At 41.1% G+C, this 13210-nt stretch overlaps 1 protein-coding gene across 2 annotated transcripts in view; it reads left to right on the top strand.

Moving 5' to 3' along the window:
• nacc2 (NACC family member 2) overlaps positions 1-12106 on the top strand; it is a 29913-nt gene extending 17807 nt beyond the window's left edge. The window contains exons 1-7 of one of the 2 annotated variants that reach the window (XM_077737077.1): positions 3685-4083; positions 5264-5435; positions 6062-6826; positions 7323-7499; positions 8777-8882; positions 8988-9085; positions 9623-12106. In XM_077737077.1, the coding sequence (XP_077593203.1) occupies positions 5324-5435; positions 6062-6826; positions 7323-7499; positions 8777-8882; positions 8988-9085; positions 9623-10164 (1800 nt within the window). In that variant the 5' untranslated portion in view covers positions 3685-4083; positions 5264-5323 and the 3' untranslated portion in view covers positions 10165-12106. Of the gene's footprint in view, positions 1-3684; positions 4084-5263; positions 5436-6061; positions 6827-7322; positions 7500-8776; positions 8883-8987; positions 9086-9622 lie in introns of those variants that run through there. The other variant, XM_077737076.1, reaches the window with a different exon arrangement.
• The last annotated feature ends 1104 nt before the right edge of the window (positions 12107-13210 follow it).

Below are 13210 nucleotides of genomic sequence, written 5' to 3'. Positions count from 1 at the left end.
CCTAAATTCAGATTTTTTTTAATGCACGTGTGGCTTCTATCTGATCTATTTGTCTACCCATTTTAATTTAATTCAAATAAGCCTAGACCTGAGCAACAACACTATGCATAGCAACGAAGCTATAAAATCTTCGATTAAAATCCACCAAAGAAAACACTAGTGCGACCTAAAATGGCTAGACGGCCCCCTCCCAAGAAAAGAAAAAAAACAACTCGGTGAAAAGTTTGAAGTGCAAACGCAGGGCGAGAAAATGAGGACACGGAATAAGAGACTGAAGGCGGGGGTGGGGGGTTCTTTTTTTTTCATCTGACATGCTTGGAATTCATATTTAATGCCGACAGTTGGGGTGTTTATGTTGGTGCATGCATACGTGCGCCACTATTCACCCCCTGCATACATTAGTGTGAATATGCGGCTTTGTGTGTGTATGTGCGCATGCTTGTGGCCCGGCCTGTCTGCCTGACTCGACATATTCTCCATCCCTCCCTTCCATTAACACCCCCACCCTCGCTTACCCTCCCTCTCTCTCTTGGCTGGCACGAACATGCATGTCTGTAGAATCTGTACCGTGCGCCAACTTCACTGCAATGCAGCCCTCTGTGCATTAATTGGCAGCGAGACAGCGACTACGTGCTATGCGGGCGAGGAGGGAGAGTGCATAGAAGCCGGGAGGGGTGGGATTTGGCGAGTGGAGGGAGGGGGGGGGGTAACATGAGGACAATCGTCACGGTAACTGATGGATGGACGAGCAGGTTCATGGTGACACGCATACCAACAAACATGAGTGTACAGGGAGATGACGTGACTGCGTCTATAAAAGAACACGGCGAGAGGGAAGCGTGTGCATGTGTGCGTTGTATATGTCCAATTGTATTAGCGGATTTGCTTCTCCTGTCTTTTGTGCCTGCTCGCTCATGTGAGCCTATATGTGCAGTGCAGATATCGGTGTTCAGGCCGAGTTTTTTTTTTTTTTAAAGCTTTAGTCAAAGCTGCTGCTTTTGTGTGAGAACTGTGATTTTTTTTTTTTTTTTGGAAGGTGAGGTTCAGTATAAAATTGTTCCTTTCTTGGAACACAATACAACCTGTCACAATGGTTGACACAATGTTAAAAGGAGTTTGTTCAATTGGCATTTTTTTTCAAACTCTGCAATAATGGGAGTTTTATTTCTTCTGTGCTCGGGGTCAACATGGGGTCAACAACAGTGAAAATCAAAAAAAAAATGTTAGCGTTCATGTCTGGCACATAAGAGTAAGCATTTTTGTACTTTTTTTTTCTAAATCTGGAGACTCTTTGTGTTCTGTTAACAGGGATTGACATCCGATCCATTTGAACTGGGAGAATTGGTTACAGCAAGTACTCCCAGTTGAAATGTTCTTATGAGAAATTCATCAAAGATTAAGCAGGTTTTCTTAATTTCCTTGTTTTCATGAATACTAAGCACTCAATTGTGCCATTCTGCTTCAAGGTCAAGGTGTGGCCATTCTTAATCCTTTAACTGTTTTACTAATCTAGAAAATGAGACCATTTTTAGCACTAATGATGATACAAGCAGCATCTTTTTAATGCGGCTATTTAATCCATGTGGAAGGGATTTCAATTTTATACCCAATTGGACACCTAGTCTTGTGAATTAAGTTAATCTGTTACAGGGTCAAACTAACCAGATCATCTCATTTTTAAGTAACTTTTTAACATCTGGTTCACATCATGGGATCATTTTTCCAATATGAAATAGTGCAGAAAAATGTAAATAATACCCTATGTTTCCCCAAAGTTGGTAAAAAAGGCTGTTGTCAGGCATTTTTTAAAGCCAGTACTATTTAAGCCAATCAAATATGTTTTTTTTTACATTATCTTGCCGTCATGTCTCATATTTGCTATCCAGGATGTGTGGCTACTGGAGAAACAAGTTTTAATGGACCCAGATAGTGACTGCATTTGTTCCGGGTTTTTTTTGTCCATTGTCAGAGCTCTAAATATAGTTTGTTCAACCATCTTTCACATGAAGGTATTGCTTTAATTTAAAAAAAGATTTCCTTTGGTCAACCTCACTAAGTCCAACTGTCCATCTTCAGCCATCTGGCTTTTTATAGTTACAAAAGTGTATAAGACAGTTGTTTAAGATGTAAACAATCAAATGTCGGCTCAAGCAAAGAGACAAACGCAATCGTGTCATATACTTTGCATCAAACCAACTACATCTAAGTTGTTGACGATATTTTCTCTGTGTATGCGTGCGTGTAGGTGTTTGGTAGAAAGGTCTTTGCATGATTCACCAGCAACGCACATTTATGTGAGCCAACTAAGAAAGAAAATAGACCCAAAAAAATAACTATTGTCTGCCACTGACTCTTAAATGACTTTTCAATGATGCATTGTGGCTACTTAAGATGAAAAAGCAGTTGATGGTATTATATACAATGTAAGAAATGACGCATTTTCTCATCGTCTGCGTGTCATACAGGGATTTCAGGAGTTGCATCATTAGATGTGCAAATGATTCGTTGGCCATCCTGAAGTCTTTTTCTCTTTTTTTTTTACATTAGTCATCGTTAGTTTGGCTACTGTTTGTCTTCGTACACCGCTACTCTTAAACCATTCTTGTTTTTGAGAGAAATCTATCTTATTAGTATTACTGTAGTTCACACAATGAAAGCATCAGGCCACATTTTTCACAAATTGGTAACGTGGGTTTGTTATAATTTTATTGTAGAATATTGAGATTGTTTGGTCAATTGGACAATCAAATCCTAATAGTTCAACCAATGCTTTTGGTTTCCTGACAATCTCACAATGTTCTTTGCACAATTTGTATGTGTATGTGTTATACCGCCCCTTGGTGGTCACACTAAAATGAGCAGTACATTGTCTACTAACCAATGGAAGGCACCTGCTGCCATTGACGGTGCTAGACGTCCAATCTATTTGGCACCAGATCTCACTCACTTTTTGTTATTCGTACTGGGAACACCAACTAAAATGGCTACTCCTCTGTTATTTGTGTTCAGTTTACTTACTTAGAAAATTGATTGGTCCCAGAAGTTTCTTCCTAATTTATTTTAATGAGCATAATTCTTCTCCACGTTCTTTAATCCTACCCCTAAACCCTTTAAAAATTATACAAGTATGCAAATTCCCTATCACATATTCATGCAAATATTAAACAACACCACAACAACACAAATCATCATTCCTGCACAATAATTATAATTAATAATGTACACCTTACTTTAAAGCATGTTTTATTCGTTTTCTTTCAGTGCTCTTGCTTTAACTCCATGTTTTGACATCCGAGCGTGCAAACGCAACACCAAAACACCCTCAAGTGGAGGTACATAAGCAAATAAGTTCTTTTTATTCATCTACTGACCATTGAAACTATCACATGAAAGCTCCCATGCAGATAGTCGCTCTCCTCCTTCATCCAGAGGCAAGCTTTGCAGCTCGCCTCAACCTAATTGTCTTTCTCTGCTCGTAGCCTCGTCCTGTCCTCAGATGACTTTCTCCGTCTGTCTCAGCGACAAAGCCTCCAGCCCGTGCCCCTTCCCTTCCCTCCCCTCCTCTTGCTTCCCCTCCCTTCCCCGTTCTTTCCTTTCTCCCCAGCACTGCCCACTTTCTGACGGTCTGTAACTGTAGCTTGCTTTTTCTCTCCCTCCCACTCCCTGCGACGTATAGATACTGCATTGATCCAGCAGCATACCCTCACAGCCTCCCACTCCTTTCATCATTGATTCACGCAGCTTTTCTCTCGCTTTTTCTGTCACACATTACGTGCGTCTGTGCGTGTATCTTTCGCTCTTTCTCTCTGTACCGGCACTTGTTGAATCTTCAGTCTCCGGAGAAGGAGGACCAAGAGATGGGAGGAGAGATCGCGACAGTCAGACAAGGGGGACTTTCGGCTGTACGGCATGGAATACCGACATAGAAAACGGAAAAGTCAGTCATGCTGCAGAGCAAAAGATGGGCTTTTATTAGGGGTGTCACTTTAAAGCGCCCATCAAAGTTGGCTTTTTGGGACGTCGTCTGAGCACGTTTCTCTGCATTAGTGCATGGGAGGGTGATATACTTGCGTTTTTTCCCAGGTGAGTAAGCGCTTACGTGCCAGAATACACACTGCTTTGCCTATGCAGTCCGCGCAGTAGGCGCGCGCGCGTGGGTTTGGCTTTGTGCGTCTCGACGCGCACTTTTTAATGGGTGTGTGTATGGAGTGGGGAAGGGTATGTGAGAAAGGCGGTGACTTTTTTTTGCCTTGTGTTCCTGGAAACTGTTGTGCTGCATTGCTCAATAATGGTCCTGATAGATAGATAGATGTGTGTGCGTGCGTGTGTGTGAAATATATTTTTGATAGCCTGGGTAGGGCTGGGCGATCTAAAGAATCGCATTTTTCCCATATCGTTGGATTGTGATTCTTTTCAACTTGGTTTTCTTCAGTTTCTTTGTTTTTAACTTGTAGTTTTAACCCATTTGGCTCATTTAAAGTTGACCTATTAGAATGTTAACTGTTTAGCAGGTTTGTGACTACTTTTTGGTTATAAAACATTCAAAACCTCAATATTGTGAACTATAATTTGTTTTGTTTTTATAAATTATTGATTATTATTGTACTTTTTAATGTTATTCATGAAGAGGGCTGCCCGTCAGTAGGTGAAAATAACATTTTTAATATTATTCGAGGTCAACATTTAGAACCAAGAATCGACATGGTTGTATTTTAATATTTCAAATATCCTTGTATGCCCAACTTTGTTTTTTTTTACATTAATGGGGCCTTGAAAGTATCTCAGGGCATTAACATAGCAGGAAAAATACATTTGTTACTTTTCTGAGGAGGAAACAAAGGTTAACTGAAAATATGTTGCAGAACTTCTACCATTGTTATTTTGTTTTTATGGCAAACGTTTGATCAAAGCACAAATATTCCAATATTTGCAACAGTAAATTTACTATAACGCTTGCTCATGATGCTGTGTGGTTTGTCCTCAAAGGGCAGTGTAAGACCCATCACAGGAACGTATTTGTCATTGGCCTTATATGAGCGCAGCTCACGGCTCTATTTTTACCCTCAGGGTCCATTCGCAAACATCTTTTCACACCATTTTTTTCCTCACCTCTCATCCTCCTTGTACATTTATCCTTTTTCACAAGCGCGTCTTCCACTGAGAGATAGCACTTAAGCTTGAGCCGATACTAGCTGACTTTGCACAAGAAGCAAAGTTAGTCCGCTTCTTAATTGTTTTTTTTTTGTTTGTTTGTGTGTTACAGATCCCTTCCCTCACTGGTGCTTTTCTGCAGTCCACACAGCAGAGGTTTTCTGGTCCAAATATGTCGCAACTGCTCCATGTCGAGATCCCAAACTTTGGAGCCACAGTGCTAGGCTCCCTGAATGAACAGCGTTTGTTGGGACACTACTGTGATGTCTCCATCCTGGTCAAAGGTGAGGTCATGCTGACATTTTAATAACTATCTTTGTTTTCTCTACTCCTTTAATGGAAAAGTGAATTTATTAATCAAATCATGTGTTCATTAGAATACATCCGACTGTTCCTAACACTCAAAGGCAGCAGACATAACTACTTTGTTTCTGAGATTCCTACTTTAAACACAAATTTGAGTTTACAATAAATCCAATTATAACTACAAAGCTAAATATTAAGAATTGATTGAATCATAGAGCTGAAAAACTGATTTCTCTTTCTCATATGCTCCCATCAAGTCTATCTTCTTAAAAGCACACATTTACAGATATGACTGTATATACCACTACATAATACAACATCACCACCCAGTGATCACAGCCAATAACAATTCCTATTGAATATATTGCTCCACAACTGTGGTCAAGTCTACAAGTCGATTACGACCGACAATAAGGTGGCGGATTAACCCAAATAATTCCCCGAACACAGAAAGGCCCGTATCGAATTAAACTCAATCTCATGATGTTTTTTTTTTCTCCCCCCCAAAATATTTGCTATTTTTTGAAAGCATTGTAGCTCAATTCCCATCAAATCAACCCAAAGGATGCACTCATCTAATATACTATTGTTTCTAAAAATCCAGGCCAGGCGTTTAAAGCTCATCGGGCCGTTCTGGCTGCCAGCAGCCTGTACTTCCGTGACCTCTTCAGCACGTCCACCAAGACCCAATTCGAGTTGCCCTCCTCGGTCACACCGGCGTGTTTCGAGCAGATCCTCTCCTTCTGCTACACGGGCAAGCTGACAATGGCAGCGAGTGAGCAGCTAGTTGTGATGTACACAGCAGGCTACCTTCAGATCCAGCACATCGTGGAACGCGGGATGGACTTGATGTTCAAGGCCAACTCTCCACATTGCGACTCGCAAACCGCCGGAAATCTGGAGGAGACGAGCTCGGAGCCTCAGAGTCCGTGCAATAACGGCAACGGTTTGGCGGTGGCTGCCCTGCTGGCCAACACCGGTTGGTCCCCGTCCCTCCTCATGCCACCGCGCAAGATTAAACTAGAAGGCGGTGAGCCCACTCCCTTGACCATCACAACCACGCAAGGCAAAATCTCGTCCTCTGAGCTGGGAAGCCGCCTAGCCAGGGCCAGTTCGCTCTTTTACACCACAGCTGGGGGGACCACTATCCCTGGCGTGCCTCCTTATCACCTTTTGGGTGCTGGGGGAGGTGGGCCGGCAGGTGGAGCTGCGGGGGAGCGTTCAAGTCCCGGCGAATCCAGTCTGCCCACCACTGACAGTCCCACTTCGTACCAGAATGAGGATGAAGAGTTTGAAGAAGAGCCTTATGACGGAATGGCGGAAGACAGTTTTGGTCATCTCTATGCACGTTCAGCCAACCCCTATGGCGGTGAGAATTTTTACATTTTTATCTTTGTTTTATAAAAAAAAAAAAAAACAGTGCAGCCACCTTTTGTTCTGTCAAAAGTGTCTTTGATTTTTGATAGCCACTGTTTAGTAGCTGTCTTCAAGCCCCAGTTAGCCTGATGGTACATTCCGGAAACTCAGTGTGTCATCCATCAGTGTCTAATAAGACATTTTCATTACACTCTGTGAGGACTTGTGCTAAGTGCAGTATTTTTTTTTTCTCCCGTTGACTTTGGCACATGCCCGACAGAGGAAATTCATTTGATGTCTGGCCAAAATTTCATTGAAGAACTCAGCATGACTTGCAGAAAGACTTTTCGTTTTCTTTTGGAGAGAGACAAAGGGGAGCTGGCATCATAGTATTTGATACACGTTCAGCCCTGTTTTTATATGCACATTTATGATTTCATATATCATTGGTCCTGTGCGGAATTCAAATGCAGCCTTGTTGCTCATTTAACTCTGTCTCTTTTCTTTAGTGGCAGAAAAGCCTGAGATATCGGGCATGCAGCTAGCCTTGGAGAATCGGAATTGCGTGCTGATTCGTCGGGATCTGGTAGCGCTACCCGCCAGCCTCATCAGCCAGATCGGCTACCGATGTCACCCAAAGCTCTACACCGAGGGAGACCCAGGAGAGAAGCTGGAACTGGTTGCTGGTAGGCATTTTGACTGACAACATCATGAGTGACGAGTATGTGGATGGTTGACAATAAGTGCCAGAAGAATTTTTTCTCAGTGTTAAGCGTTCAATTCTATATACCGCCCATATATTTAGTGGTAACTCATCAAAAGTTAGTTACAGAATAGTGAAATGAATGTTCTTTTGTTGAAAAGTTGCTCAATAACTGCTGTTGCTGAGCGTTCCATCAAGTCGGTTAGGTAGTTAGTGGTTTGTCCAAGAAACAGTTATTGTTTACACAATACTTTGTTATGTCAAACATTACAAACAGATGGACTCAAATTCATGACAGTAAACAGAGAAGCCAGTCAACTTTGTTGCAAACATTTGATTATTGTACGAGCCAGCTGAGTTCTATCAAGCGAACTAGAATGAGAAGCTCATGTTACTGATTGTTCTCCATTTTTTTTCAGTGCTTTCAATTGCTTAGGATAAGTCCTACATCCAAATCAAAGTCCATTATTCACAAAGTTTGTTGATTACAGCTAACGCTGGGAGAATTTAAATCCGGTTTGCCAACCCTGAATATTATGAACTCGATGCTCTTTCTTGTGAAACAGTACAAACAAATGGACTCAAAATAGATCATCACAGTCAAAGATGCAAGTTAGTCACAATTAAATGGGTCATGTAAGCATGTCCATTGAAAAAAAATGACCGACATTGTTTGCTTTATTATAATAACTCTGTTGCAGGAGGGCATCAATCCATTTTGAAACCTTTTTTTTATTATTTCTGGCTTTTATTTGCATCAATGTTGTGGGTCAACCATGGATAGCCATTGAGAAGTTGGAGATGCAGCCAACAGTTGCACTTTAACGAAACCAAGCTATCTAGCTTTAAAAGCCTGAGTATATAGATGGTCTTTCAGCATTTTTCAAAAGTACTGTAGTCAGTAAATCATTAATTTTGCAACATCCACAGTAAATGCGTGCTGTGTTCAGCACCCACAACTTTGATCAGGACTCTTGTTGTGTGGAACAATTATTTGGCTTATTTTGTTTCTTATCTGGATTTTAATTCATTCATAGTCCAAAGAAAAGGCTCTTATTTTTAAAATTAATCACAAAGATGACACTGTTTTCATTTCATTAAGTGTACACAGTTAACAAGAAGCATAAAAAATATTTTCTTTGTCGGAACAGTTAAATTCGACCATATATAATGCTCCACACAATAAAAACTGAAATGGGAAAGCTTAATGAGATGACCCATGCACCACATTTGAATGCTTTTGTTCTTCATCACTCACAGGTACACAAGTGTTCATGACTCGAGGTCAGTTAATGAATTGTCATCTGTGTGCCGGAATCAAACACAAGGTCTTGCTGCGCCGTCTGTTGGCGACGTTCTTTGATCGGTAAGACTGCTTTGAAATTGTTTCTTTTGAGTCTGCTAAAAGTCACAATTACATTACATTTGGTTTGTTACTGTGTTTGACGTTGACTTTGGTGGTGAATTGCAGAAACACTCTAGCCAACAGCTGTGGAACTGGTATCCGCTCCTCCACCAGTGACCCCAGCAGGAAACCCCTGGACAGCAGGGTTCTCAATGCTGTCAAACGTAAGTCTTTACTGCAATAATACAACACACACAAGAGTATATTATATACAAAATATCACATCAATTATGACTAATGCTTAAGAATTATAACTAGTATTGAGAATTGACATCGGCAGGTGTAACATTCTGTACCAAGTGTTAATATTTTGACCTACATCAATAAAACATAGAAATAACTAAATAAGATTATTATTTTCTTCATGAGCCTAAATGACTTATGGAATATTATTTGAAAAAAGTACTGCTTTGCTGTCAACTTTTGGCACGTATATACTCATACTAAACCTTTTAAAGGGGATGCCAATTAATCACAGATTTCCGCTATACACAGCAGTATTTTAATATAGTAGGATAGTATTATTGGTTATGAAAAGTCAGCAGAACTTAAAAGTTGAAGTGAACTGCTCTGTAGTTGAAGTACACGTACTATACAAATACAAAGATCTCATCCAGGTTATTACAACTGCTCACAAATAAATATATAGGGAATACGCTAACTATTTACTGGTAAATATTTGGATTGTGTGTATTTTGCAGTCTACTGTCAAAACTTCAACCCTAACTTCAAGGAGAGCGAAATGAATGTGATCGCTGCTGACATGTGCACCAATGCACGGCGTGTCCGTAAGCGCTGGTTGCCCAAGATCAAGTCCATGCTCCCCGACAGCATGGAGGTGTACCGCGCCGGCATGGCCGTGGGCGCCGCCACCCCCGTTCCGGTGGGCCTGAACCTTAGACTAGGCGCCACCCCGCAACAAGTGGCCCTCCCCTTCGAGGCCGACTTCAAAAGCTTTGACCAGAGGCTCTTTCCTGAACGCAAGGACCCCCTGCGGACTCATCCGGCGTTGGCCGACAGCAGCCCGGGCCCCACCGCCGCCGCCGCAGCATCCGAGGGGGACGCGGCGGGAGCCCAAGAGGAACAGGAAGAGGACGAGGACGACGGCGGCGGCTTGGAGAGTGGCGACGCCTCGGCCAATTTGATCCCCAATGGCGGCGGTGGCAGCGACGCGTCCGCCTGCGACGACGTGCCGGCCGAGCAAGAAGCTTTCGGACAAGGCCTGAGGGTGAACGGACAGTGAATGTCGCCTGATCAAGTTCTACTTACCTTTTGCTTGTTCTCCTCCTCTGCCATCTTTCTTCTTCACCCGTACTTCCTACCGCGGCGCAGAAAGCTTGTGATCGTACGCTAAGGGGGCATTTTGGTCACCCGCGTACGCATGCAGAGGCGCTCACGTGCAACCCGCCGCCCTATTGTCGATGCACAAAAAGTGCTCCAAGCAGACGCAGGCATCAATAAGTCACTGTTCTACTCTTTTCAAGAAGTCTTTTCGTTGAATTTCACCTTGACAAATATCGTGACTGCCATACAAATTTTCCCATGCCTGCACTTTATAGACTTTCTCTAAAACAGAAAGCAATTGTTTTATAGATAAAAGTTCACTATTTGGCTCCCTATGACGTACAGATAAGTCCAATATATTTAAGAAGGGAGGGTCGGCAGCCGGTGAATGAATTTGATTCACTGCCCTCCCTTCTAGTTGAAATGAATTGGACGTCAACTTGGGGAAAATTAGAAGGATAAAAAGCCACGATTGAAAATTGTCAATTTCACTGAAAGAGTGAATTACAGGCAAATTTAATACTTTGAATTCATAGATTATATTTCTTTCATCCTTTTTGTGATTGGATATTTCATGGACTTTTTTAAGTCTAATTTGCAATTTGGCATAAAATGTCCTCAGTTGTTTTTTTACACTGATATATTTTTCTTATTTTTGCACATGGGACATGGGTCAATTTTCATTTGACACACAAATTTTGACAATATAACTTGCCTAAAAAGGATTAGGGAATTTATACAGAAAATACCATTTTTATTTGGCTAAACATGTGGTGAGTTAGTAAGAGTGCTGCCATCCCTATGTTTATCAAAAATAATAATATTTAGCTATGACATGTTTAACTTTTACCTAGTTCTGTACAAGTCATAACTAGGCTCAAAGTCTAAGAAGTTTTTTTCCCCTATTTGGACCAAGTTGAAACATTAAGAGTCAATTAAGGGCCACAAATCTTTAAAAAAACGTATCTTATTTTATTCAATGTCATATCAATGTTGAAATAGTTACATTATAATTGCATTTTGACAATTTACTGATTTAACCATGCATTTATAGTCTATTAATGTGACTATGCCTACGTCTGCTTTTGGACCTCACACACACACACACACACACACACACACTGAGTACTTAAAGTATAATTGCTAGCCAACGCATTGAGAAAAAAAAAGAAAATATTCATGCACTGCAGCAATGCTTTTGTAGTACAAAATTATTGTCTTGGGGTAAAAGAACATGCACTAAAATGGTACATTGCATGCCCACGTACCGAGGACGGATGATTTAATGACCGATCTATACAGAACTGAAAGTGTCAAACATGAAAATGACTGTTTAAGGGGTTCATGTTATTAATTGTATTTTCATACTGAGAGCTTAGCTTATACTCAGCTCGATGCGCTCCGTGTGGTCACCTGGGTGTGACCCAGTAGTGGCTTGTGTATGACACAATGCACGGCGCGAGCTATTAGGCCTGCCCAGATTTTTTCCTGAAAAAAAAGCCCTGTTTCACCTTCACGTCCACGCCATCCCTCCTATCTGTACGAGCGGTTAGGGCGGGTCGATCATCGACATGCTGGCTTATGGCATTTGCACTCTTAAAAGACTCATTTTTTTTCAAACTACGTGACTGAATGACCATGAGACTGAACACCGTCAGAATGCGAAGGAAGGCGATATCAAATATGGATTTTAAGAGCTATTTATTTGTCTTACGCACGCGCTTTTTTCTCTTTCCACGCCAATTTAATCCTGCCCTGTGTTAATTTGTCCATGTCCCTAATTAGTGTTGAATTATCATTTTACTACCCTCGCAAAAAAAAAAAGACATAGCAGAGGAATAAGTGTCAGGAAAAATAAGAAAAACAAGGAGGGAAATGCCCTGAATATGTTTGTTTTTTCCCCCAAAAAAAAGATGTGCCATTTGCAAGGTTATTTGAAGGCGAGCTTTAAGAGGGTTTCTGCACAGGGTTGTAATTGCACTATAGGTAATAATGTAAATGATGTTTACAGTATCGTTTAGGTTTTTCTTTGTTTTTGTTTACTTAGAACAGGGCTAGTGTAGACTAGTTTGGTTGAGTTGCTCGGATGAATGTAAACGTTAGCTCGGTTTGAGCAAAAAGTTTTTGAACGGTCTTCCAATAGGGGCAAATGGCAAGCCTTGTATACCCCCCCTAACCCCTAATATCAGCTGCTTTTAGCAGTCCTGAAATGACACATCTCAAATCAAGATATTATAGGAAATAGATAGAATTCTAAGCATTGCATAAATCTGTAGAATTATTGAGTTTAATACATTTTATTTGACCATATTCTTCTTTGAGATGCGCCTTTAGATTTCCTCAAATAATGGCCTCATTCACACTTTTGGTATTTGTCATTTATTCCAATTATCATGCAAATTGTCGCGGCTCTAATACTACCTCGCAAGGCAAAATAATGTCAGGTTGACGTCTGCGTTTGTTCCGTTCATCCAGGCGATTATCGGGTCCCGTTAACGATACTGACGCTACCTCCCAAGTTGGAACATATTCCCGGACTGACTGTCTTATCCTCGTCCACTTAAACCATAAAAAAAACATTCAAATCCTGGCTTTTGTAGACAGTATGGAAGGGGTTGTAAATACAGGCCACTAAAGGCTGTACTACTACCTCCAAAGGCAGAAAATTGCCAGATTAATTTGGCTCCCTCACCCTCCGTTTCCGGGTCTTTTCCCCCTGCATGGTCAACAAGAAACCATCTTTTATAGGCAGTATAAATACAGCTTTACACATAGGTGGCAATCTGCCTGTGTTACTACCTCTCAAGGCGGAAAATTGCCAGGTAACCTTTATAGCGACCTTACTTAATGTCACTTCTAATTTCCTGAACATTCTCTTTTAAACATAACTTTTAAAGGTTCAGTCACACATCTGTTGTGCTCTGATACTACCTCCGCAGGACAAAAAATTGCCAGGTTGCTTCAGTTTATAACCTTTTTTTTTAATTTAATTTTATAAAAGTGCC

The sequence above is a fragment of the Stigmatopora nigra genome, chromosome 17 (genome assembly GCF_051989575.1).
Source record: "Stigmatopora nigra isolate UIUO_SnigA chromosome 17, RoL_Snig_1.1, whole genome shotgun sequence".
In the NCBI taxonomy this organism is placed as follows: domain Eukaryota; kingdom Metazoa; phylum Chordata; class Actinopteri; order Syngnathiformes; family Syngnathidae; genus Stigmatopora; species Stigmatopora nigra.
The sequence above is the reverse complement of the archived record's forward strand: the minus strand, read 5'-3'. Positions and strand labels throughout refer to the sequence as shown.